This window comes from Pelodiscus sinensis, chromosome 2 (assembly GCF_049634645.1).
Source record: "Pelodiscus sinensis isolate JC-2024 chromosome 2, ASM4963464v1, whole genome shotgun sequence".
In the NCBI taxonomy this organism is placed as follows: domain Eukaryota; kingdom Metazoa; phylum Chordata; order Testudines; family Trionychidae; genus Pelodiscus; species Pelodiscus sinensis.
In genome coordinates, this window is record NC_134712.1 from 7,710,930 (window position 1) to 7,734,948 (window position 24,019).

The 24,019-nt window shown below is 44.8% G+C and overlaps 2 protein-coding genes across 21 annotated transcripts in view; one reads left to right on the plus strand and one right to left on the minus strand.

Moving 5' to 3' along the window:
• PTK2 (protein tyrosine kinase 2) overlaps positions 1-9,608 on the plus strand; it is a 330,274-nt gene extending 320,666 nt beyond the window's left edge. For all 20 annotated transcript variants that reach the window (XM_075920049.1, XM_075920046.1, XM_075920048.1 and 17 more), the window contains 3 exons: positions 952-1,107; positions 1,811-1,891; positions 7,538-9,608. In XM_075920049.1, the coding sequence (XP_075776164.1) occupies positions 952-1,107; positions 1,811-1,891; positions 7,538-7,750 (450 nt within the window). In that variant the 3' untranslated portion in view covers positions 7,751-9,608. The remainder of the gene's footprint in view (positions 1-951; positions 1,108-1,810; positions 1,892-7,537) is intronic.
• A 5,560-nt stretch (positions 9,609-15,168) lies between these two features.
• RPLP1 (ribosomal protein lateral stalk subunit P1) lies at positions 15,169-17,811 on the minus strand. The gene is made up of 4 exons (XM_006123521.4): positions 17,629-17,811; positions 17,046-17,120; positions 15,882-15,993; positions 15,169-15,295 (listed from the first exon to the last, which is right to left on the minus strand). Exons 1-4 carry the CDS (start codon positions 17,698-17,700, stop codon positions 15,216-15,218), a joined length of 339 nt encoding a protein of 112 aa, XP_006123583.1. The 5' UTR covers positions 17,701-17,811; the 3' UTR covers positions 15,169-15,215.
• Positions 17,812-24,019: the final 6,208 nt, after the last annotated feature.

The window sequence follows — 24,019 nt, forward strand, 5'->3', positions numbered from 1 at the left end:
CTACCAGAGAGAAAATATTTGAAAGTGTTGGGTCTTATTAGCTGCATTGGCAGAGCTTTAATCCTGAGCACCTAAAATAAATAAATTTTCATTGTCCTTAATTTTCCATGTGGATTCCACTAACAAATGTTGGATAATATACACTGCAGTATTCTTCCTCTTTGCTGCTGAGTATGTTGCTTACTACTTTTCCTTGACATAGCTGTGAGGGGTTGAAACAACTGTCTGACAATTCGGGCTCTGTTACTCCATTGTCTCAAGCTTTGTGTTATTTTTTGCACCCAGGCAGAGTAAGGAAAAAGTGGGTGTAAAGCAAACAATTATGATTTGGCTGTGTGCCCCATCTGTTTGCACAGGTGTAAATGAATTCATATCGTGCAAGACTTCTTTATTTTTCAGAAAAAAACTCTCTCTCAGACCAGGCAGTAATTCAATGTGTGAATTACCTATGCCTATATCAAAGTAAAGATGATGTAAGTTCTTTCTGAGAAAATGAGGAGTCTGAAAACCAAGTGGTTGAACAGTTTGCTCCCTGAAACTTGCACCAGGATGCAAGTGAAAGTGCAAAATTTCAGAGAGAACAAGATCTGAAATTGAGACCCTCTAAGGAATTTTAACCATACTGTAAATACTGTTCAGTACTTCTCATTACCAGATTATCTCAATGCTGCCTTTTCTATTCAGCTAGTCAGAAGGGGAACTCTTCAAACAATTCATGGTGTAAAAGTTCTTTCAACTTCATTGCATTAACCAAACTCTGACAAAAAATACTTCAACTTCAGTTCCTTAAGATTTGACAGCAACACTTAATCCAAAAGAATACTGGGTACATTTTCAGGGAGGATCTTACTTTAATCAGCAAACTACTTCCTGGAGTTCTGGTGACTTTGTTTAATCTAGCACCATCTCTTGGGGAAAGAGAGGAACAACAGCGTCTTTTTCTGCTCTTAGCTTCAGCCACAGGAAATCAGCCCTCCCCCCACTGCCAATTTGGATCGTTCCAATGACAAGGTGTATGAGAATGTAACTGGACTGGTGAAAGCTGTAATAGAAATGTCCAGTAAAATCCAGCCTGCCCCTCCAGAGGAGTATGTACCCATGGTAAAGGTAAGAAGATGCCATTTTCTTCGGCCTTTCTTTTCTTTCTATCCTGACTGGTTCCATAGTTGTCAATGCAAAAAATAGAGCTACTGTATAATACTGGAAAGCTTGTGAGTAGAAACACACTAGTCTGTGCATGTGTGATATTAATTATCAGGGCAGGGGTCTGTTAAAGGATTTTGAAAAAGCATTACAATTAACAGTCTTCTCTAGCCTGTCTATGAACATGAAGAATCAAAAGCAGTCTGCAGCAATTACTTTACTTTTCACAAAGAAAAAGTGGATTTTTTTAATCAATCTTTTGACAAACTTCAGCTACTGGCTTGCTGTGTGTGTTCTCCAGTTAAGCCATGTAATCACTTTTATTTTTATGAAAGCAAAAAATTCAGGATGGGATTTTCAAAACTGCTTTGCGGCATTGGTCTAACTCTGCTCTCACTGATGTCGGTCATCAAAGCAGTTACGCCAGTTCTAAGAGTTTTTGAAATTCTCTCCCTAAATTGTTTGACATCCACAATCATTTTTGGAAGTTGTAATAAGTGTTTGGTTAAGTGATGTAATTGTTTCGATAGGCATAAGTGACATACCTACAATGAAAGAAATAAAATAGTACTGAAAGAGCGTAATCTACTCAGGAAGCATCGGTGCACTGTTGTGCTGTGCTGACCTGTTTTAATATTGCTTTCATTTTTGTTTAATTTTTTAATAGGAAGTTGGTTTGGCACTAAGAACTTTACTGGCAACGGTAGATGAGACCATTCCAGTGCTCCCTGCAAGCACTCACAGAGAGGTATGTATGGATTTGCTCATATCTGATTTAGTACATTGTGTCAGGTCAACTTCAACTAGAATAATTATCGAGATATATTGGATCATGAGCTTTTATAAAAATTAAAATAGTAGAGCCTTTTAATTTATTCACATATAGACACATTTCTTCTTCAAGTCATGTCTTTCTGGGTGCTCCATTTCACGTGCACATGTATGTGCCTTGAGCCCTTGATTGGAGATTTTTCTAACAGTGCCTGTGCCCTATGCCTCCCTGTGCAGTACAGGGCATCCTCGCTATAAGTCGCCCCAGTATAGATCCGTTCTGCACTTAAGTTGTTGACACTTGTAGGAACTGATGCATTATAAGTCCTCCCATTCCCCACTCTTAAGTCGTGCAAAAAAAACCCCAATTTGTGCAAATGGAAATCAGCTGTGGGAAAATAATTCCCTGCTTTAAGTTGTTTCGCGGTAAATCCCTGTTTTTTGGAACATATCTTGGCTTTATAGCGAGGCTGGCCTGTACACCAAGGCTATATAGGGATGTAGGGGCAAACCACCCTCGCTCTCTCATCTGCCTCCTTGGTCTGAGACAGAGATTTAATGTGCCCACTTTGAGTATACCTCAGCTTCATCTTAGCTAGTAATTACAGTTACTTAGTAAGTGTTAATAGTGAGAGGATACTTAATATTTCTTCTCTCTTTTTTCTTGGAAAGCTTTGTCTTCTTAGCAAGTCGTGCCTGGGTTGCCAGACTTCAAACACTCCCTCTCCTGCCGAGAGGCCATGTTTGTAAATGATGCTTGTTTGGGGGGCTCTCATGTCTCTCAAAAGTGCACTTTCTGACAGTCCCGAAGTCTAGAGCAAGGAAGAACAGGAAGATTAAGCTCAGAACTTAATCTTAATGATGGACCACTCACTTTGATCAGCATCTGAAACAAGTTAGGGGACCTGCCCCTGGTATATCTGTCTCTGCACAGATCCAATGACCTTCCCACCTTGGCACATGCTTCCCCTAAAAAGAAGAGGTCATTGGAGTCTTCTGAGAGGGCTCCCTGAGAGAAGCATATAGACTCTCATCTGAAGGAGCCTGCTCCAAAAAAGCCCAAGTCCCGTTGACAGAGGGTCTTCTGTCCCTTCAATGTGTTTGTAACAGGTTTAGTATGGACAATTCAGGGGACTCCTCTGACCACTAAAAGCAATTGTCTTCAGCTCCACATGATAGCTTGCACTTGGATGAGCACTCACACAAAGCTACACCTTCACTGCACTCCAGTTTGGCTCTGAACAGCCTATTCTTCAGTCAGACACACCTTGGACAGGCCTGTGACAATTCCTCTACAAGTGACTAGTCCCCTGCCTTGGTGGAGAGATCAAGTCAGTGTCTGCACAGGCATTCCCTTTTGTCACCTCCTCCATCACAGACATCCGCACCAGACACATCACTGTTGGAATTGAGAGCTTATCCCTTTGCTTTCTCAACTTAGGGCAGGTAAATCACTTAGGAGACTACAGTAATTCCTCATTTAACACGTGTCCATTTCACACGTTTTCGCAATAGCATGATTTTTTTTTTTAGGGAATGTTTTTTGAATTACATGACCGTCCCCGGAATAACACCATTTCCCCAGCCAGTCAGTTGCCAGTAGCTGTGCGGGGCTTCCCCCACCTCCCTGCAAAGCAGAGGAGTGTTCGCCGCTCGCCGTGCCGTTCCCCGGCGACTCTCCCCTCTCATCCCCCCCGCCGGACACAGTGCGGGTCCTGGCAGACCCATCACAGGGGCTTACTCCCAACCCAATCCCCCTCCCCTCTCCTCCCCTTCACTTCCCCAGAGCCAAACACCTCCCCTCCCTGCTGTAACTCAGTCCCCTTTCTCCCCCAACCGTATGTCCCAGTCCCAACAGACACCACCGCTTGAAATGCAACCCCCACCTTTTCCATTATTTTCAATGGGAAAATTGACCCTGCTTAACACGATCATTTTCTGAAACATATTGATAGTGTTAAATGAGGAATTAGTGTATTCTCCACATCATTCAGTTGGCATTCAGGGCTGACCAGAATGCCTACTTCAATTTTCTGCTTCTCATTGAGGCAAATTAGTGAAGGCCACGATGGACATGTCCCGCATGCTCTAGAGTCTACATCAACAAGCAAGAAGGAGGAAACTCTCCCTCTGTGTGCCAAGCTATGGAATTGAGGCCTAGTTCATCACCAAACTTCAGGGGTCTACATCACAAGCACTCAAAACACCACAGCCAATGTTCTCAGCAGACAATTCCCACAGCACTATGAATGGAAGCTAGGCTCTGAAATCCCCCACAACTTATTCCAAAGAAGGTGTCATCTGGAGATGGATGTTTTCACCAACTTTTCTGAAAAGTGCCCTCTTTTCTGCTCAAGAGTGGGTCTGAGCTCCCACTCATATCTGCCATCCTAGAAGAAGAGTTTGCTCTGTGCATTTCTTTCAATTTCACTAGTGCTCATGGTGATGAACAAAATCAAACAGCACAGAACCAGAATGATCCTTGCATTACCAAACTGGCCCAGATAAGCTTGGTACCCTTATTTGCTTCATCCACTACTCTATCCACTACTCGAGCTCCTGAACATTCCTTATCTCCTTCCTCTCACAGGATGTAGGTTGCATGCTTCATTTCACCCCAGTCTAGGGGTTGTTTGCCTCCAGGCATGGTTTCTCGATGGTTCTCAGGGTTTAGAATCCTCCTGCTTATAGGAAGTGCAACAGGTGTTGTTCAATATTTCGAAGACGTAAACCTGTATTACTTACTGCAGAAATGAGAAAGATTCTCCCATTGGTGCTGTCATGGCTGCTTCCGGTCTGGGTCTGTGCCTCTTTCCATAATTTGTTGGATCTGAAGAATTTGTTGGGAGTTAACAACACAAATACAGAGGCGGCAGCGCGGGGGTGGAGGGAGCAAGCATCTCCGTGGGCGTTTGAAAGCCGGCTTCCCACATGTACCGGCTCCCGCCTGCTTCCCTCACCCTCTGCACTGCTGCCTCTCTATCAGTAAACAAAAGATACTTTCCTAGTAGTAACTGCACATTCTTCAAGATGTGTGGCTCTTCTCTGCATTGTACTGTGGATACGCATGCAGTCCATGTACCCAGAGTTGAAGAATTCTTAAAAATTCAGAGGCAGCAGCGCAAGGGTGGTGGGGCTGGCAGCTCCATGGGATTTGGTGCTCGTGGGGAGCACCGACTCCCACCTGCCCCTTGCACTGCTGCCTCTGGGGGGGAGTAGTCAGCTCCACAGGATCTGGCATACGCATGGCGCCATCTTAAAAACCTGCTGTGCACAGGCACTAGCTCCCGCTTCCCCTCCCCTTGCTGCCTCTGATACATAGACAGCAAAGGAAGGGGAGTGTGTGTAGTCGTTTGGGTTAACCAGTAAGCCCAGGCTTATCAGTTAATCGTTTAAACATCTGTACATCAACATACCTAGTTTCCAACGCAAGTCCTCTCTGTCGCCGATCAACATTCAGTTCTTTTCCAATCTCTTGACATGGGAAAGGCAGAATCCATGCATCCTCTGTGCTTGAATATTCCATTCCTGGTAGCCACCTCCCCATTCAGGACGGTGGGTAAGCTCAGAGATCCACCTTATGTCATATTCCTGGGAAACAAAGTCATAGTGTTTCCATCCCAAGTTCTCCTCCAAAGTAGTTCCACTGTTTTCAAGAATTCTCCAACTCTGGGTGCCTGGACTGTATGCGTACCCACAGTACAATACAGGTAGGGACCACTCCTCTTGAAGAACCTCCAACTACTACAAGGTAAGTATCTTTTGTTTACTGAGCACTAGCAATTTTTTTGGGTTTCTTCCCCCTGCAGACAGGCATCTTAATTATCAAATTATCTTGCCAGACACTGGGAACTCTTCAGTTTTATGAAAATTACTAGCACACATCACATCCAGACACATGTGGGCTACATCTACACTGGCAGCTTTTTGCACAAGAACTCTTCCAGAAGAGAGCATCTACACTGGCATGTGCTTTTGCGCAAGAGATGTACTTGCGCAAGAAAGCTCTGATGGCCATTTTAACCATAGGGCTTTCTTGAGTAAGAAATTAATGTTGCCTGTCTGCACTGGCCTCTTCTGGAAGAGCTCTTGAGCAAGAGAGCTTATTCCTGAGCGGGAGCATCATAGTTCTTGTGCAAGAAGCCCTGATTTTATACATTAGAACGTCAGTTTACTTGCGCAAGAACACGCAGCCAGTGTAGACAGGCAGCAAGTTTTTGTGCAAGAGCGGCTGCTTTGGTACAAGATCCCGCCAGTGTAGACACAGCCAAGGAGTTAGAGGAATATATGGTATTTAGGTTTCCAATTCAGGGCCACCACATGGGAGTTAATTCTTGGGTTCAAGTTTAGTCTCTCTCACTAAATTACCCTCAAACAGGTACGTTAGTGTGGCTCGGTGCAATTGGGAAGCCTTTGCTCTGGAAATTTCCTGCAGTAACCTAATTCTGAATGAGAAATGGCTGAGTTTATTTTACTGCTTAAAACACTAGAGTGTCAGGATTAATTTTTTCCCCATAGTATTGTGTCTGTGCCGGCAAGATCTGATTGAACAGGAGCACTGAGAATGCTAGAAGAATATGATTCTCAGAGTACAAGATGCTCAGTGACTCTCCCCTTCCAAATGGTGACTTTACCTGCAGCGTAGTTTGTTTTTAAAAAAATCTGTACCTTTCACCTTCATCTTTTCTGTATTTTATTGTTGCTCAGCTAATCGGTCTCAAGATAATTTTTTTAAAATGGCCTGAGAGAGGATGATTTAGGAATCTGGAAACATTAATCAGAATCTGATATCTAGGACCATGGGTGCTGGAACTAGGGATGCTCTAAATATGTGGTTCCCGCCCTTAGCATCCCCCACTATAAAAATTGTTTCAGTGCCACTGCCTAGGACGTAGGTTCAGATCCAGCCCTGGTGAATAGTGTCCGGTAGTTATTGACACTGGATGGCTGTTCAGTGGCCTGGGAGAGTGAATTCTTAGTCTCTTTCTAATGGACAAAGGCCATTAGAAAAACTGGCACAACTTAGCAATGTGAAGAAGCTACTGGAGTCTGCACCACTGCTCCCCTATCCCGTCCCATGTGCTGGCTATAGAGATGGAGGCCACAGCATGGTATCTAAAGTGTAATGACTGTTCTAGGTTTCACCAGCAAAGGTGGAGCTCTGCCTTAGGGGGAGTACACTGCACTGTTAGTAATTCCATGATGAGTGTGATACTCCCGGGTCTGCTGGCAGGGGGCAGGAGGAGCAGAGGGGGCAACTGCACCAGGGCCTGCCAATTCAAAAGTCTGTCATTGGTAGCGCAGCGGCAGCCGGATTATATTGCCGCTGGAACTCACACAGTGCGCTCTGGGTGGCCGTGAGGGCTGGCTGAGTGAGGAGGGGACACAGCCAGGCAGTGCTGAGGGCTGGCTGCTCCCAGCCCCACTCCTTCCCCCCGAGGCCCTGCCCCTTTTGAGAGCACAGAGCCATGCTCCTCTCCTCTAGTCTAGGAACCTGGCAAGTCTATCAGCCCCTCTGGAGATCACAAATTATTATTCTATAATAATAGTATTATTCTCTTATAATAATTACCATGCCATGAAATGCTGTTTGCAGGGCCTGACTGCATTTTTATCTTTCCAGATTGAGATGGCACAGAAGCTGTTGAACTCTGACTTGGCTGAACTGATTAACAAGATGAAATTGGCACAGCAATACGTCATGACCAGCCTGCAGCAGGAATACAAAAAGCAAATGCTCACAGCTGCTCATGCTCTGGCTGTGGATGCCAAAAACTTGCTGGATGTTATTGATCAAGCCAGACTGAAAATGATTGGTCAGTCCAGACCCCATTAAACACCGAGGAAGAATTTCTTGTCATTCTTTTTAGGAATATTGCTCACATGAGGATGTTATCTAGCCTTCCGCCAGCAGTGAGGATTAACCCTGCATAGTCCTGGATTTCCAGAGATTCCTGCTTCACCAGACCTGATTGACAGCTGTTGGTTTTCTCTCTCTCTCATTATAAAAGTTTAACCAAGTTTTTATCCTAAAGTCAAGATGGTCTGGAATTCAAAATGTGGCATTATCGCAGAATGAAGTTTGTACAGAAGCCCTTGGGAATTGTGATTGGGAAAAGCAATTGCATTTTACATCATTACAATAGGATATGCATTACCTAAAATTGCAAAGGGGTTAAAATCTCAGAGCCAGGACTATCCGAGCTGCAGATTGGAGAAAAATATTGTGAAGAATTCTGGGAAACCTCAGGGCTGAGAATTCTTGCCCACAGTATGCGAGCTATCCAGACTGGAATTTTTTATTAGAACACTTACGTCGCAATATGCTAATCACAATTTACAGAGGAAGAAAATTTAAAAAGCTATATTTTCAAGACTTCAGTCATTTCAAAAGAAACTAAAGCCCTCTTCATCTTTCTGCCTTTTACTTTTATGTGGATGTGTGAAACGTTTGTTTGGAAACTAGCTGTAGAACACAACTGAAAACTCTTGTGTGTCTTTTCACCAAAATAACTTGCCAGGTTTTTGTAGCAATGTTATTTTCCTTGGAAGCATAAAGCTGCTTTGTACCAGAGCAACTCGGAGCCGCATTTAGATGAGAAGTTCTGTAACCATATGTGTTCCCTGTTTTTATATAATTTATACAGAAAGATTAAAGCCATGTTGAATATTTTAAACCCACTGTAGTTCACTAACCCATCTTTGAGTCTATCTTGCCTGGGAGGAGTTACAGCAGAGCAGTGTGAATGTTTTCTTTGATTTTTTTCCAGTTATACCATCTGTTCTGTTAAATAAAAAACACCATGCTCCCTTTTGTTTGATGGGGGATATAAATTATTCTCAGGAAGAATATAATGAACTGTACAGTTACTTTGACCTATTAAAAAGGTGTTACCAGTGAAATCCGGGCTGTAACATTTCTTCCTATGCTCAATAGCACAAAGCATTAGGATTTTTTTTTCTTACCTTGCTTTTCCTGTCAAACTTTTTGTAGACTTAAAAAAGCAAAAGGTACCTCTCGGGAGGAATGCCAGAAAATTAACCTTATGGTGAATTCTTCCATGCTAAGGTTCATACAACTCCTGCAGAATATTTCTCCTAAAAAATCCTATATTCAGGGAGTAAAAACTATTCTTTCCTACAACTGGGTCCAACACCCATTCCTCATTCCCTATCCAAAATAGCAACAGATAGCTTAAACTAGGGCAAATAACAAAGTTTTTAAGCAGTATATAATCCTTCAGTTTCCCAGATCTTCACAGCTTCCTGTCCTAGGAAGTATTGATGAACAACCATTTTCTCCCCTCAAAGCCACTTCCTCAGCATTTCTGTCTTTCTGTATCCCAGCTTTAAGGAATCCCAAGTTGTATTATGTGTGCTAAACTCTTCTTGCTAACACCTCTCTAACAAAAACCATAAAGCACATCTCAGCAAGGCCAATGAAATAATGAAACATTTTTACACCAACCCATTAATTGAATCCTACCAAATCCTTAAGAATATGTTTAACAAGTTAAATTAATGTAAATAATCAAAATATTACACAGTTCTAATTTTGTGTAACCGAACTTCCCAAAACTGAAATTTCAGGAAGATAAAGTTGAAAATTGGTCTATTTCTGAGAATTTCACCATTTTCATCAGAAACTCCTGGATAGAGGAAGTCGATTAAAAAAATAAAAAAAAAAAAAACCCTTACATTTGAGCACATTTGGAAACACTGAATCTCACCTAAAATTGACATATTAAAACTTTAAATGAGGGAACTTCTGATCCCTGCTTACAAAATATGTGACATCCCGCATGGGCTGTCAATGAATGAGCCCTCTATCAATTTTAAAAGTTGCATTTTTAATTGTTACCTTGTTAATTAAACTAAATATTTTTAAAATACCTTTGCATTGCTTTTCATCCAACTGCATTTCTGAGTGAAAGGTTCTGGAATTATTGATGGGATCCTGGGAAAAGCGAGTCAGTTTTTCAAACTAGTTTGCCTTTTTCTAAAAAAGTGAAATACTAAAAAGAAACAGAAGGGGGAGTCTGTGATAGAGAGCTCCTTAGGATGTTAGGAAAGGAAACCTAAAAAGATTTGATCAGTCTAGAAATCCAACTTCAAAGTGATAGTTCAGTTTGTGGACACTTATTTTATCCTTCCCTTAGAGTCATTGCTGACTGTTGTATGGCAAAATTTTGGCTTTCTTCCTAAATGAGCTAACCCAGGGCTGAGCAAAATACAGCCCAGGGAGCGGATCCGGCCCGCAGACCTCCCTGCCGGGACCCTCAAGCATGCAGCAGCCGGTTTAAAGCATAGTCTGGCGGCTCTCTGCTCTAGAGGGAAGGGGGGGCTTTGTGTGATCTCCTCATCCTCAGACCAATCCTCAGCTGCTATTGGCCAGAAACAACCGACCAAGAGGAACTGACCCCAGTCAATCTCTCATCTCCTATTGGCTGGAAGCAACCAGCCAATAGGAGCTAAGAGATTGTCCGGGGGGATGGGAGCAATGCAAATCTCTTTTTCCCCTCCCGGAGCTGAGCGCCACGTGGAGGGAGCAGCCTGCAGTTTCAAGCGTGGCTGCAGCAGGCAGCCTGCCTTGGGGTATTGCAAGCTTAGGTAAGCAGCTCCCAGCCTCTGGCATCCTAGCCTCTCCCACGTTCCAACTCCCTCCCTCAGGTCACCTTCTGCACCCCCTGCCCGCCCCAGGTCACAACTCCCTCCTGGACCCTGTATCCCCTCCCCTAGCCAGAATCCTCTCCTGCACCCAAACACCTCCCAGACCCTGCCCCAAGTCACCACCCAAACCCTCTGCAGTCTGCACCCCCTTTTACTCTTCCCTCAGATCACAGCTCCCTCTCAGACTTTTCACCCCCTCCTAATGCCCCTCCCCCAGGCCAGAATCCTCTCCTGCACCCATACTCTCTCCCTGACCCTACATCCCAATCCCCTGACCCAGGTCACAACCCCTCCTTTCCCCAAACTCCCTCTCAGACCTCACACCCTCTCCTGCACCTCAGTCCCTTACCCCATATGCCCTTCTGTACCCTCCTCCATCCAGACCCTGCACGCCCTGCACAGAAAAGTGTGGCCCTTGACCACTTGCCAAAATCTTGGAGTTCTCTTGCCAAAAATTATTGTCCACTCCAATCTAACCTGTAGTAGGAATGTGACATTTTTATTGACTAATTGAATAGTTGATGCAATTTGCATCGACTATTTGATTAGTCGATAGGGAACCTGCGCCCTTAAAGTATAGCAACAGCCCTAGGGCTGTGGCAAAAGCGCTGTGGGAAGCATGGGGCCAGCGGGGCAGCCCCCTGCTAGGCCCATGCTCCCCACCACATTTCAAAGCGGCAGTGCCGTGGGGAGCCCAGGATCAGTCCCCTGTTGATCCTGTGCTCCATGCGGTGCTGCCGCTTTGAAACACCTCATGGAGCCCAGCGTCAGGCTCCTCAAGGCATTTCAAAGTGGCAAGGCCCAGTGGAGCCCGGGATCAACTGGGAACTCCCCCACTTGGAGCCCAAGGTCAGCAGGGGAGTCCCCAGCTGATCCTGGGCTCCACGCAGCACTGCCACTTTGAAGCACCCCCACCTGTTTCCCCCTCCTCTTTGCTGCCTCTTTCTGATAGAGGCAGAAAGGGGGTGGGGGAAGTGACTAGTCGACTAGCTCAGGCTTCCTACTACCTAGGAGGACTTGTCTCACTTGCTACAAACAAGAGCGCTCCATAGGGTTTAGCTCTGGAGCTTCCATTCTGTGAGGTGGAGAAACTGAGATTCGCGTTTAGGAGACGGCCTTGGTCTAGGAACAGAAGATCTGGAATGAGGGGTAGCAGGAGTGGAGATTCCAACTGGCATGTCCAACAGGGTGGTGTACCAATGCTGATGGGCCCAGGCTGGGGCAATGAGGATATCTTGGGCATGGTCTTATCTGATTTTTAGGAGCACCTGTGAACCAGAAGGATGAGAGAAAAAGTGTACAGCAGCTGACTCCCAGAGTCAAAGAGCAACGCATCTGCACAAGAGCCCAGGCTGAGGTTCTGGAACAAGCAAGATGTAATATTTCTGATTGTGTTGTGTTGTGAAAAGGTCTATCCAGGGAGAACCCCTACTAGATGGACCAGACGATCTCCAGAAGAAGGGACCACTTGGACTGAAAGGAGCATATGCGGCTGTCCGCCAAGTTTATTTGCACCCGTGGAAGGTACGCATCCTGTAGGCGTATTGAGCAATCTATACAAGTTCCACAACCTGAGGGCTTCTTGACAGAGGGGAGAGGAGTGTGCACAGCCCTGTTTGTTGATATAATACATTGTCATATTGTCCACTAAAACTGGGACACAACGACCCGACAGGTGGGATCTGAATGCTTAGCGTGCCAATCAAACCAGAGACCTTGAGTTTGGAGGTCTCCTAGATGAGTTCCCCACCCCAAGTCTGATGCTTCCATTACAAGGGTTAGTGGCCATGAAGGGTACACCAGAGCAAACTTGGTCTTGGCCAAGCAACCAAAGGAAGGAGTCTTAACGCCAGCCAAGGTAACATCACTAGTCTGTCTAGATGTCTCAGGACAAGCTGTAAGTGGACACTATCCAGAGCTGTAGAAGTCTGAGTGTCATAAAACATACTATGTACATGCATGAGGCCTTGCAAGCGAGAAGTTTGAGGCAGTTTCTGACTCTGATTGTGAGGAAATTTCTGAGATTCTGAATGATGAGACATGGTCTGAAAACATTATACTCTATCTTCTGAACTGGTGGGAGAATTGATTTGGTCTCATTGAGGAGGTCACCTGAGTCTCTACCTCCCTTCTACTGCAGCCCTTAATGAGCCAATGGGCCATGTATGCAAAAACCTGCTCTTAATGACTGCAGAGGACAGCTGCCACCAGCACCATGCACTTCGTGAAAACCTGAGGTAATGAAGATAGGTCGAAAGGGAGAACTGTGAATGGATAGTGCTGGTTGCCTATCACAAACTTATTGTCCACTCCAATCTAACCTGTAGTAGGAATGTGACATTTTGATTGACTAATTGAACTTCCTGTGGGGATGGTAAATTGCAATGTGAAAGTGTGTGTCCCTCAAATTGAGGCAGTGCGCCAGTCATTCGGATCCAGGAAGAGGATAATAGATACCAGGGAGACCATGCGGAACTTGAGCTTCTTTATGAATGTGTTAGGCCGTGCAGGTCCAGAATGGGCCGGAGCCCACCCTTGGCTTTAGGGATTAGCATACAGTAGGAGTAAAACACTTGCCTCATTTTCTAGAGGAACCTTCTCCGCTACTCCCAGAGACAGATGTATATGGTGCCTCCTGAAGCAGGAGTTGCTCATAAGAAGGGTCCCTAAAGAAGAATGGGAAGGGTATGGGGGGAGGGGGAAGGGCAAGGAAAACTGCACATCGCATCTCCTCTGCACCCTGATCAAGTTATTCTGGTGGATGTCTGCAGCCATTCCCATTACGCCTCCAACAACCCTGCCACTTCTGAGGTGGGTATGTGTGGAACTGGTGTCGAGGCATGAAACATTTGTGCTGTATGGAGGGCATATGTAGACCGAATGACCTGTCATTCTGGAGTCCTTTAAACTATGCAGTCTTTTGTCTATTTTCTAGGTAAAATGCACATTTTCCTCAAATGGAAGGTCCTGGATGGTCTGTTGGACCTCAGGGCAGACCGGATACCTGGAGCCATGCATCCCTACGCATTGCTATTCCTGGGGCCATGACCATTGTGGCAGCATCCATGGCATCCAAAGCCACTTGTGGGAAGCCCGGAGACTAGCCTACATAAGAATGGCCATACTGGGTCAGACAAGGTCCATTCAATACAGTATCCTGTTTGCCGACAGTGGCCAATACCAAGTGCCCCAGAGGGAGTGAACTGAACAGGCAGTCTCGCTCCTGCGATCCATCTCCACCCTTGGAGAAACAGAGGCTAGAACACCATTCCGTGCCCATCCTGGCTAATAGCCATTAATAGACTTAACCTCCATGACTTTATTTAGTTCTCTTTTAAACCCTGTTATAGTCCTAGCCTTCACAACCTCCTCTGGCAAGGAGTTCCACAGGTTGACTGTGCGCTGTGTGAATAAGGACTTCCTTTTATTTGTTTTAAACCTGCTGCCCATTAATTTCATTTGGTGGCCCCTAATTCTTATATTGTGGGAACAAGTAAATAACTTTTCCTTATTCACTTTCTCCACACTACTCATGATTTTATAGACCTCTATCATCAGGGCTTGACAAGCGGCAGCGAGCCCTGCTCGCCAGCCACACGGTTTGGCACGCTGCGCATGTGCTGATCGCGCTGTGCCAGGCTAAAATCTATTCGCCATAGGTGAGTAGATTGCCCTAATTGTCGAGCCCTGTCTATCATATCCCCCCTTAGTCTCCTCTTTTCCAAGCTGAAAAGTCCTAGTCTCTTTAATCTCTCCTCATATGGGACCTGTTCCAAACCCCTAATCAATTTAATTGCTCTTCTCTGAACCTTTTCTAATGCCAGTATATCTTTTTTGAGATGAGACCACATCTGAACACAGTATTCAAGATGTGGGCATACCGTGGATTTCTGTAAGGGCAATAAGATATTCTCTGTCTTGTCTTATTCTCTAACCCTTTTTTAATGATTCCTAACATTCTGTTTGCTTTTTGACTGCCACTGCACACAGCATGGATGTCTTTAGAGAACTATCCACGATGAATCCAAGATCTCTTTCCTGATTAGTTGTAGCTAAATTAGCCCCCATCATATTGTATGTATAGTTGGGGTTTTTTTTGTCCAGTGTGCATTACTTTACATTTCTCCACATTACATTTCATTTGCTATTTTGTTGCCCAATCATTTAGTTTTGTGAGATCTTTTTGAAGTTCTTCAGTCTGCTTTCGTCTTAACTACTTGAGCAGTTTAGTATTGTCGGCAGACTTTGCCACCTCACTGTTTGCCCCTTTCTCCAGATCATTTATGAATAAGTTGAATAGGATTGGTCCTAGGACTGACCCTTGGGGGACACCATTAGTTACCCCTCTCCATTCTGAAAATTTACCATTTATTCCAGCCCTTTGTTTCCTGTCTTTTAACCAGTTATCAGTCCATGAAAGGATCTTCCCTCTTAAACCATGACAACTTAATTTACATAAGAGCCTTTGGTGAGGGACCTTGTCAAAGGCTTTCTGGAAATATAAGTACATTATATCTACTGGATACCCCTTGTCCATGTTTGTTGACCCCCTTCAAAGAGTTCTAATAGATTAGTAAAACATGATTCAAGTTTTTCTTTGTTTTTTATTACAGATGGTACAAAAAGGCAGTTTAGTCGAAGAGACCAAAGCCCATGTCATCATCAGATTCCTCAGATTCTTCTTTCTTTTCTTCCTCTTTCTTCTCCTCAGCTTTAAAAAAAAAGGGGGAGAAAACGGTTAAAGTCAAGACTCAACTAACCTCCAGGAAGAGTTTACAATGGAAGAATCACAATTGTAAAATAGCTTTCCAATGTAATTTGTGGTGCTTCATAAGCACATCAGTACCACAGCCAAAGAATCTAATCCACAGATTATCAGTGCCCTTACTCCATGCAGTGCCTTTGATGACCAACACTGGAGAACAGGGAGATAAAGCAGTGCTTTTAAAATTTCAGTAACAAGCCTGCTCTCCCCATCCAAACAATGCCTCTCTCGTAAGCTCACTATTTTCAAACTATAGTTATGCCCTTTAGCAGTCAGGAAACAGTAGTTCCGCAGACTGAATTCATATTATCTTAAGAGATCAGAAAATGTAAAAACGTAACTATAGCTAACCACACAGAACAAAATGCTGTTTATTGCAAATGTCTGACAAGTTTATCTATTACAAAGCAGTTGTAAGAATTCAAAAATACAGTGAATTAGACACCATACAAAGACAGGATTTATCACCATTTTACACAGTCATGTCTTCTGAAGTTATGCCAAGATAACAGAAATCAAAGCATTCACTTACCAGGGGCAGGACCACCAACAGGAGCAGTGCCTCCAGAAGGAGCAGCAGCCGCAGGAGCACCACCAGCTCCTACGTTACAGATTAGGCTTCCAATGTCAATGTTAGCTAGAGCCTAAGAATATTTAAAATTCATTAGAACTATATTTTACAGAAGTTGCACACTATTCACTGCTGTTTCAAGGATATTTAAAAGTTGCATAATTCAGCACTCTTGCACATAGTAAATTGGTCAGGCTAAATCGTAAGTTAGATTTAATAATGCATTTCCTTACTACGGTGCGTGGGATGCTGTCAGTCTCCTACTGTAGTTATAATTGCAACATGCTGCAAGATAAAGTAATGATCCATCTCAACTTACAAAACTGTATAGCGACAAGTTTGCCAACGTAACTCAAACAACTTTGACCAAAGCAAGCTTTTAACATTAAAGATGCCATGAGAAAGGTTAACTGCTCTAAGCAACGTTTTTGTCTAATTTAGCAAGATTTGGTTAATAAGATGGGTCAGCACCAACTAAAGGAATGAAACTGCATACATGTCAGAATACATAATTTGTCCTGAAGTATCTTTAACAAGACGTAGAGGGGAAAAAAGCCATCTGAGTCCCCAATCTCTTATGATTTTTCAGGGCAATATTAAAAAAAGCTTTTCTTTTACCACATAAGCCAACAAATTGAGTCAGAGTTTGATGTCAATTCTATTTCTGAATGGCTCTGAAAAGATGACCAACCCACATCTCTAGGCACATTAGAGCTTCTTATATGATGTACCTATTGCTCAACTCCAACCCTCTGAAACACCAGCCAAGGCACTGAACTCTCCAACTAGGGTTTGTATATTTTGGCCTTCCATGCTCACATAACTAACCAGTGTCACCACTTTGCTAAAATTTGTTTTCATCAACACCATTCAATGCTGATAAAATTTTAATTAATTAGATTATCAGTTGGGTATTTAATCAGAGGAAGAGGATTCTCAAAATATCAACCTCAACTACATTTGGACAGTAATTTAATAGCTATCTGCCAGAGTGCCAGAAAACTACTACTTGTTATCTACAAACTATTCACAAATCTCAGCTGTGCACAGGCCGAAGCTACCTACTGCACATGCTATACTTGGACCCACTACAATTCATTGATCCACTTTTCTGTTATTTCTTACCTTTGCAAAAAGGCCTGGCCAGAACGGTTCAACATTTACTCCAGCTGCTTTAATAAGTGCATTAATTTTGTCCTCCTGAAACAATTAAACATGCTGTTATAACAACAAACAAGTCAGGCACCGGCACAACGTGCATTTCTAGTCCTCTCCCAGCCATTGTGGCCCAGGATCTCCAGCAGGCACCCTCAGTCCCTCACGCACGTGGAGACCAGAAGGGATACGAGTCCGGCCTTGCCTACGAACTGAAGCAGGCGAGCGGCGTCACGGAAGCTGCCACAGGGCCCGCCCGCCCCTGGGCCGCGCTACCCAGCGAGCTGCGCTGCCGCCGCAAAGGCCGAGCTCGGGAACAGCCACGTCCTGCCGCAGGAACCGGGCGGAACCGGCGCGGTCGCGGCGCAGCGCAAGCCCGGAGCCTGGTGCGGGGCGGCCCGTGGCCCCGCGTGGCGGAGCGCGCCCCCGACTCAGACGCTCTGCGGCCCAGGAGGGAGCCAGGCCGAGAGGCTTCCCCACCCCCCCCCCCCCTTCCCGCGCAGGCGGAGGCGCCCGCCGCCATCTTGCGCGCGTGGGGCCGGGCCGGACGCACCGTGACGGTGACCTCGTCGTCGTGCAGGATGAGCGCGGCGTAGATGCAGGCGAGCTCGGAGGTGGAGGCCATGGCTGGATGGGCGCGCGGCGCGGTGCTAGTCGCCGGGGTGGAACGGCCTTAGCTTCAGCTGAAGGACCCAGCACCTTGTGCGGCCAGAGCGGAAAGAGGGGGGCCGCGTTTCCGGGACAGGGCTATAAATCCAGCCTCAGCCAATCACAGGCCGGAAGCGGATCTGTCAGCCAGTCAGTTGGAAGCAGGATATTCTTGACCAATCACAAACATGTGCGGTCCTAGCCAATCAGAGCAAGGCCCCGCTTGTGTCGGAAGTGATGGACTCTCACGGAAGTATCCGAGTCCAGCCGAAGGGGGGACGGCAGGGAGAGCTAACGCGCTGAAGCAGCTGGGGGGGCAGGTGCGAAGTGGACGAATGTCTTCCGGGCGCGCCTGAGATCTTGGCCATTGCAATGGAGAGAATCCCTCTCTCTCACGCCCGTGTTCTCTAGGTTCATGCAGGTTCTGCTCACAGCCCCACCTACATAACGAGAGATAAAAAGGTAGCAGCTAGCACCGTATGTAGGGCAAGCTGCCCAGCAAATGACAATAGCAAACAGACCAAAAAAGTCACACGCTAAGTTTAACAGCAGATGTGAAGAAAGAGTATTATCTAGTACTGTGGGGGCTGTAATGTGACCCTTACTGACGATAGCCTTCTCCTGAAGATGCTATCATCCCTGCTTAGGAAGATCTTCTATGACAGTTTCTCAACCTTTTTTATTAAGTACCCCTTTTTCAAAAAAAATTGTAAGTTCCCCTTTTAAAAATATAAAAGTACCCCCAGCACCTACAGTTTTCAGACACATAAAATCTTTTTCTACCATTACAACACATTTGTTTAAACAATTTAATCGTAACCAGGTGGGTGATGACATTTTTGTGGGTAAAAAAGTACAAAAATAATAATGTGCTGTAAAACTTAAAAGTTCAATTTTCTCCAAATTTCAGTTGTGTTGATGTACTCCTCACACTTCTCTTGAGTACCCCTGAAGGTACAAGTACCACTGGTTGAGAAACACTGTTCTATGAGATCAGGTCATTTGATATAGTTAGTAGGGTTGTAAAATCCCATTTAATTGGCTAACTAGTTAATGAATATGTTAACTGATTAAAGAGAAGGTGAGCCTCACTGGAGCATACACACACACCCTGCACACTCCTGGGTTGGACCACCTCCCCCTTGCCACAGGCAAGGACTGCTCCAGCATCCCAAGGAGAGCAGCCCCTGCCTGCAGGGGTGACCTGGCCCGCTGTGGACTAAGATTTGCTGCAATTTATAGAACTGCTTCAAGTCACTGGATGCTTTTGGGGTTGTTGGTATAATCGCTTCATCCAGTGTAGTAGTCAGGATTTACTGATGTAGTGTCCTGAACAGGTCTCTTCCTCCATCAATGATAACCGTTCAGACATGTGCAGGTGTCTCCATCCTGTGTGTTATGTTGACTTTGTACAAGTAGTCAAAACAGCAGACTCCAAGAGAGTCTTCAAAGACCACAAAATCAGATAAGGATAGAAGGTGCCTGGCTAGGTTTATTCTTAAATGAAGTACAGTAATAGCTGTAAGTAGATTCTACTGAACCATATCTCTTTATATACAAGTACAAATAAGTTACACATCACTCTAGATGCTGGCAATAATTTTTGAATGGGGGCCACTTCAAAAAAATTTAAGTGATCACAGGCCACTTTGGAAGGGGGCGGGGCCTCAGACAGAAAGGGCAGAGCCTTAGGCAGAAGGGAAGGAACTTTTAAATGGCAGTTGAAAGGGCTTGTGCCTCCCCTGCAGCTCCCAGGCATCAAGTTAGTAGGGGACAGGCGCTGCAAGCTCCTTTCAATTCCTGCTATTTAAAGGTTTGCTGCTCCCAGCCTTGGTGCCAGGGATGCTAGAGTGTTCCCTCTAAGATTTTCCATCCTTGGGCGGGTTGAATTTTCTTTTGGGTGGGTTGAAATTTTTTATGTGCAACACCAATATTGAGGTAGTGTGTGGATGTCCACCCACCAGTACAAACAAAAACACTAGATATAAGTATATATTTTAAGTAGTCCACAGGTGTGGAAGAAAATATATTAAAACAAGGGATAATTAACAAGGAGCAATGCTTATGATTATTTAATATGAAAACAAACGAAAAGAAAATTAACACTACCCATGGCTGAAGAAGTGGACTGTGCCCAGGAAAACTCATGATACTATTTATATATTTTTGTTAGTCTCTAGGGTGCTACAGGACCATTCTTGTTTTTTAAGTTTTCTTAGTTACATAGTAACAGGGATACCCCTCTGAGAACTTGGAGTACACATATCATCATCCTTTCTAACAGATGTTTCTTGTAAATAAGGTTTCATCCTACAAAACAGCATCACTTGCTACTTCTAACTCATAAGAGCCAGAACTCTACCACATAGCAAAGATCTGGCCTTAATGCAATACAATTAACCATGTATTAATTAGTAAACAGGATTTAAAAACAGATCATTAAGATCAGAGTTTTAGATATCTGCAAGTCAAAAATATTCTGTTAAAATAATCTTTTTCTTCCTTATGTCTTTCTCAAGCTGAAATGTAATCATGCAAATGTGGCATACCCACACACAGTGGCTACGTCTAGACTGGCATGATTTTCCGCAAATGCTTTTAACGGAAAAGTTTTCCGTTAAAAGCATTTTCGGAACAGAGTGTCTAGATTGGCATGGACGCTTTTCTGCAAAAGCACTTTTTGCGGAAAAGCATCCGTGGCCAATCTAGATGCACTTTTCCGCAAAAAAGCCCCGATCGCCATTTTCGCGATCGGGACTTTTTTGCGGAAAACAAATCTCAGCTGCCTACACTGGCCCTTTTGCGCAAAAGTTTTGCGCAAAAGGGACTTTTGCCCGAACGGAAGCAGCATAGTACTTCCGCAAAAAGCACCAATTTCTTACAGTAGGAAGTCAGTGCTTTTGCGGAAATTCAAGTGGCCAGTGTAGACAGCTGGCAAGTTTTTCCGGAAAAGCGGCTGATTTTCCGGAAAAACTGGCCAGTCTAGACACAGCCAGTGGGGAAGTGTAACAAAGAGGATCCCAGCCCAGCCAATTCCCCATTGGGAGGACAAGGGGAGAAACAGGGAGGCTGCTACATTGTTAGCAGTTCACAGGATAGGGGAGGATTTGGGAAAGAGGCAGAGAAGTTGAGCCAATCTGGCAGGTCTGTAACTTACCCAGCTTCTTACATGTGGCTGGTTGCAGGCAATGAAGCAAAGTTCCCTCCTCCCCTTCAGCAGACGCTTCAGCACGATCTGGGTCACATGATCCCCCTGCGAGTACCGACCCTCCAGAGGAGTGGGAAAGTGAGGGGGGAGGACCACAATAGAGGCTGGGGCCAGTACAGCAGGCAGGCAGCTGCTGCTGCTTCACTCCTCCACCCCATGAGGAAGCAAGTGTCTGTCCCCCCGCCCCTTCCCCAACCTGAGCTCTGTACCTGCATAGGGGGCTCTGAACCTCTGTGAGGGCTCAGAAAAGAGCTGGGCAGCCACACCAGTGTGCAGTCTACAGGGAACCTTGAGCTAGAGCCCTTTCAACTACTTCCATTAAAAGGGCTCATGAGAGTCCTTTAAATAGAAACAGTTAAAAGGGCTCACCGCTCCCGCTACTAGCATTGCTTGGGAGCCTGAGACACGCAAGCCCTTTAAACAGAAGCAGTTAAAAGGGCTCACAGGACTCCAGCTCTCAGGCAATGCACTAGGGAGCAGAGCCTGGAACAGCCACACAGGCTGGATCAAAGCCCTAGGCAGGCCGGATCTGGCCCATTGAGAGGCTTTTGCCCACCCGTTCTGTAGACATGACAGATTGCTATCCTCTGACACTATGTAGAGGCCACCCCTCACCCTGCACCTTGTGGCTTGATTAGAACATCTCTCATTCATCATGCTATCATTTTAGATCCTTTCCTGACCCTGGATTGGTATGTCCCTGTTATGTGTGGGGAGCGTGGGTACCACGGTCCTTTTTAATTAGATGTTGTTAGCATCCTTCTGGAATATGCTTTCAATTTATGACCAGTACCAATTTCTGTTTTACAGCCAGTACCTAGTGCCAATTACTGTTCTACACCTCAGCCTATTACCAATTAGTGTTTTAAACTATCAGCCCTTTTTGTGAGAAGTTCTCTGAACAGAGGGCCTGCCTTTTGCTCACAACTTAGCTTTGCTTTATATTAACAAAGTCTTGACCATTATTAACTAGGCCTGAGGCCTCAAACCAGGCCTATTTTACATGAACTTTTATTTCAGGCCCTCATCTTACTATAGTAAGGAGGAGTTACAGGCAGATGAAGTATCCTCCTGGTCTAGTTCAGACATCCTCCCTTCCTCCTCTGTCTCTCCATCAGGAATCTCAGAAGTTCCTCTTGGTGAGGGTGGAAGTGATCTGATTTCCCATCTTCCTGGACCGGAGGATCTGGTGTAATGCCTCCTGTATGTGGTCTATGAGTCCCACAAAAACCATTTCATTGGATAAGTTGGTGATAGAGCCAGGGTTGTCCTCACCGGGGCTGCATCTGGCCAGAGTGATGAGGCTCATGTCTGGTAGCTTCCCATGGAAGCCTTCTCTATGTTGTTGAGGGGTTTGTGAAAAATAGTGGGGCTATGTCTACATTCGCAGCTTCTTGCGCAAGTACTGCTGTTCTGGCGCAAAAATCTGCAGAGTGTCCACACTGCCCGCCCACTCTTGCGCAAGTAAATTTACAGTACGGCGTGGTAAGAGAGGGCTCCTTGCGCAAGAGCTATGCTCTTTTTTAACAGGTGTAAGCCCTCTTGTGCAGGAGTTCTTGCGCAAGAGGGCAGTGTGGACGTTTGGCAGGGATTTCTTGTGCAAGAAAGCCCTATGGCTAAAATGGCCATCAGAGCTTTCTTGCGCAAGAGAGCATCCACGCTGCCATGGGCGCTTTTGCACAAAAGCACAGCTCGCACATGGAAGTATGGACGTTTTCTTGCGCAAGACTTCTTGCACAAGAACACTTGCGCAAGATGTTCTTGTGCAAGAAGCTGCCAGTGTAGACATAGCCCGGCTGTCATGAGCGAGTCCCTCTTCATTACTATGCATGGACTGAGGGAGCAGGAGAGAAAGGAGGCTGTTCAGACCTGTAGCTCAGGGAATGATTGTTGCCATGCAGTGGCAACTGTGGTACTGAGGTGACTGCTATGTCTTGCTGGTTTAAGAATTGTACTGGTACTGCAGTGTTTGGTTCTGTGTTAGACTTGCAGTCAGTCTTCGTGGCAGCAGTCAGCTCACTTTGGGGTCCCAATCCACAGTCTGAAAACATCTGATCTAGACCCCCTCTGGCAAATGTTTGTCTAATCTACTCTAAAAAATCTCCAATAATGGAAACTCCACAACATCCCTAGGCAATTTATTTCAATGCTGAGAGTTGGGAAGTTTTTTCCCATGTCCAACCTAAACCACCTTTGCTGAGATTTAAGCTCATAGCTTCTTGTCCTATCTTCAGAGGTTAAAAAGAACAATAATTCCCTTCCTCTTCATAACTGCCTTTTATGTACCAGAAAATGGTTATTATGTCTTCTCTTCTACAGACTAACAAACCCAATTTTTTGAAGTCTTCCCTCATAGCTTATGTTTTCTAGATCTTTAATAATTTTTGTTGCTCCAAACCTCAGGGGCCTCCCATGGGTTTGAAAATATTTATGGGAGCTCTGTTCAGGAGGATTGAGGCTGAATTTAAGCCTGTTGACTGTTACTTATTACCTTATTATCTTCTAGGTGTTTGCAAATTGATTGCTTAATTACTTGCTCATTTTCTTTCTCAGCACTGAAGTTCAGCCTGACCTTTTTTAATATTCTGATAAATGTTCTCCCAAAACAAGTAAGTGCTACAGTAGATGGAAAAACTTAAAAAACATCAAATAGTCTTGAAGCTAACAAAAAAATGTGGATGGTATCATGAGCTTAACCTACTTCTTCAGATGAATGGAGTTTAAGGGGGCCAGTTTTCAAATAAATAGCACAAGGAGGGGATGGGGGGAAGAGGAGGAAAAAGAAGGAAAAAAATAATCAATTAGAGTGCCCATTCTAAATGAAGCTGATAAGAATACTTAGTATCATTCTAAGTAACTTTCATTTGTTTGTTTTTATGTCATTAGGATGTGGAATGTAGCGAGCCATCCAGCCAACATCTTTGTTTAGACTTCTGTTATAGGAATCAAACTTGTAAATGAAATTAAGTTCTGTAGCTTCCCTGTCAAGCTGGCTTTTGAAATTGGTTTGAAATAAAACCGTGACTTTGAGATCCATTAATGAGTGCCCAGGTAAGTTAAAATGTTCCCCCAACAGATTTCTGTGTGT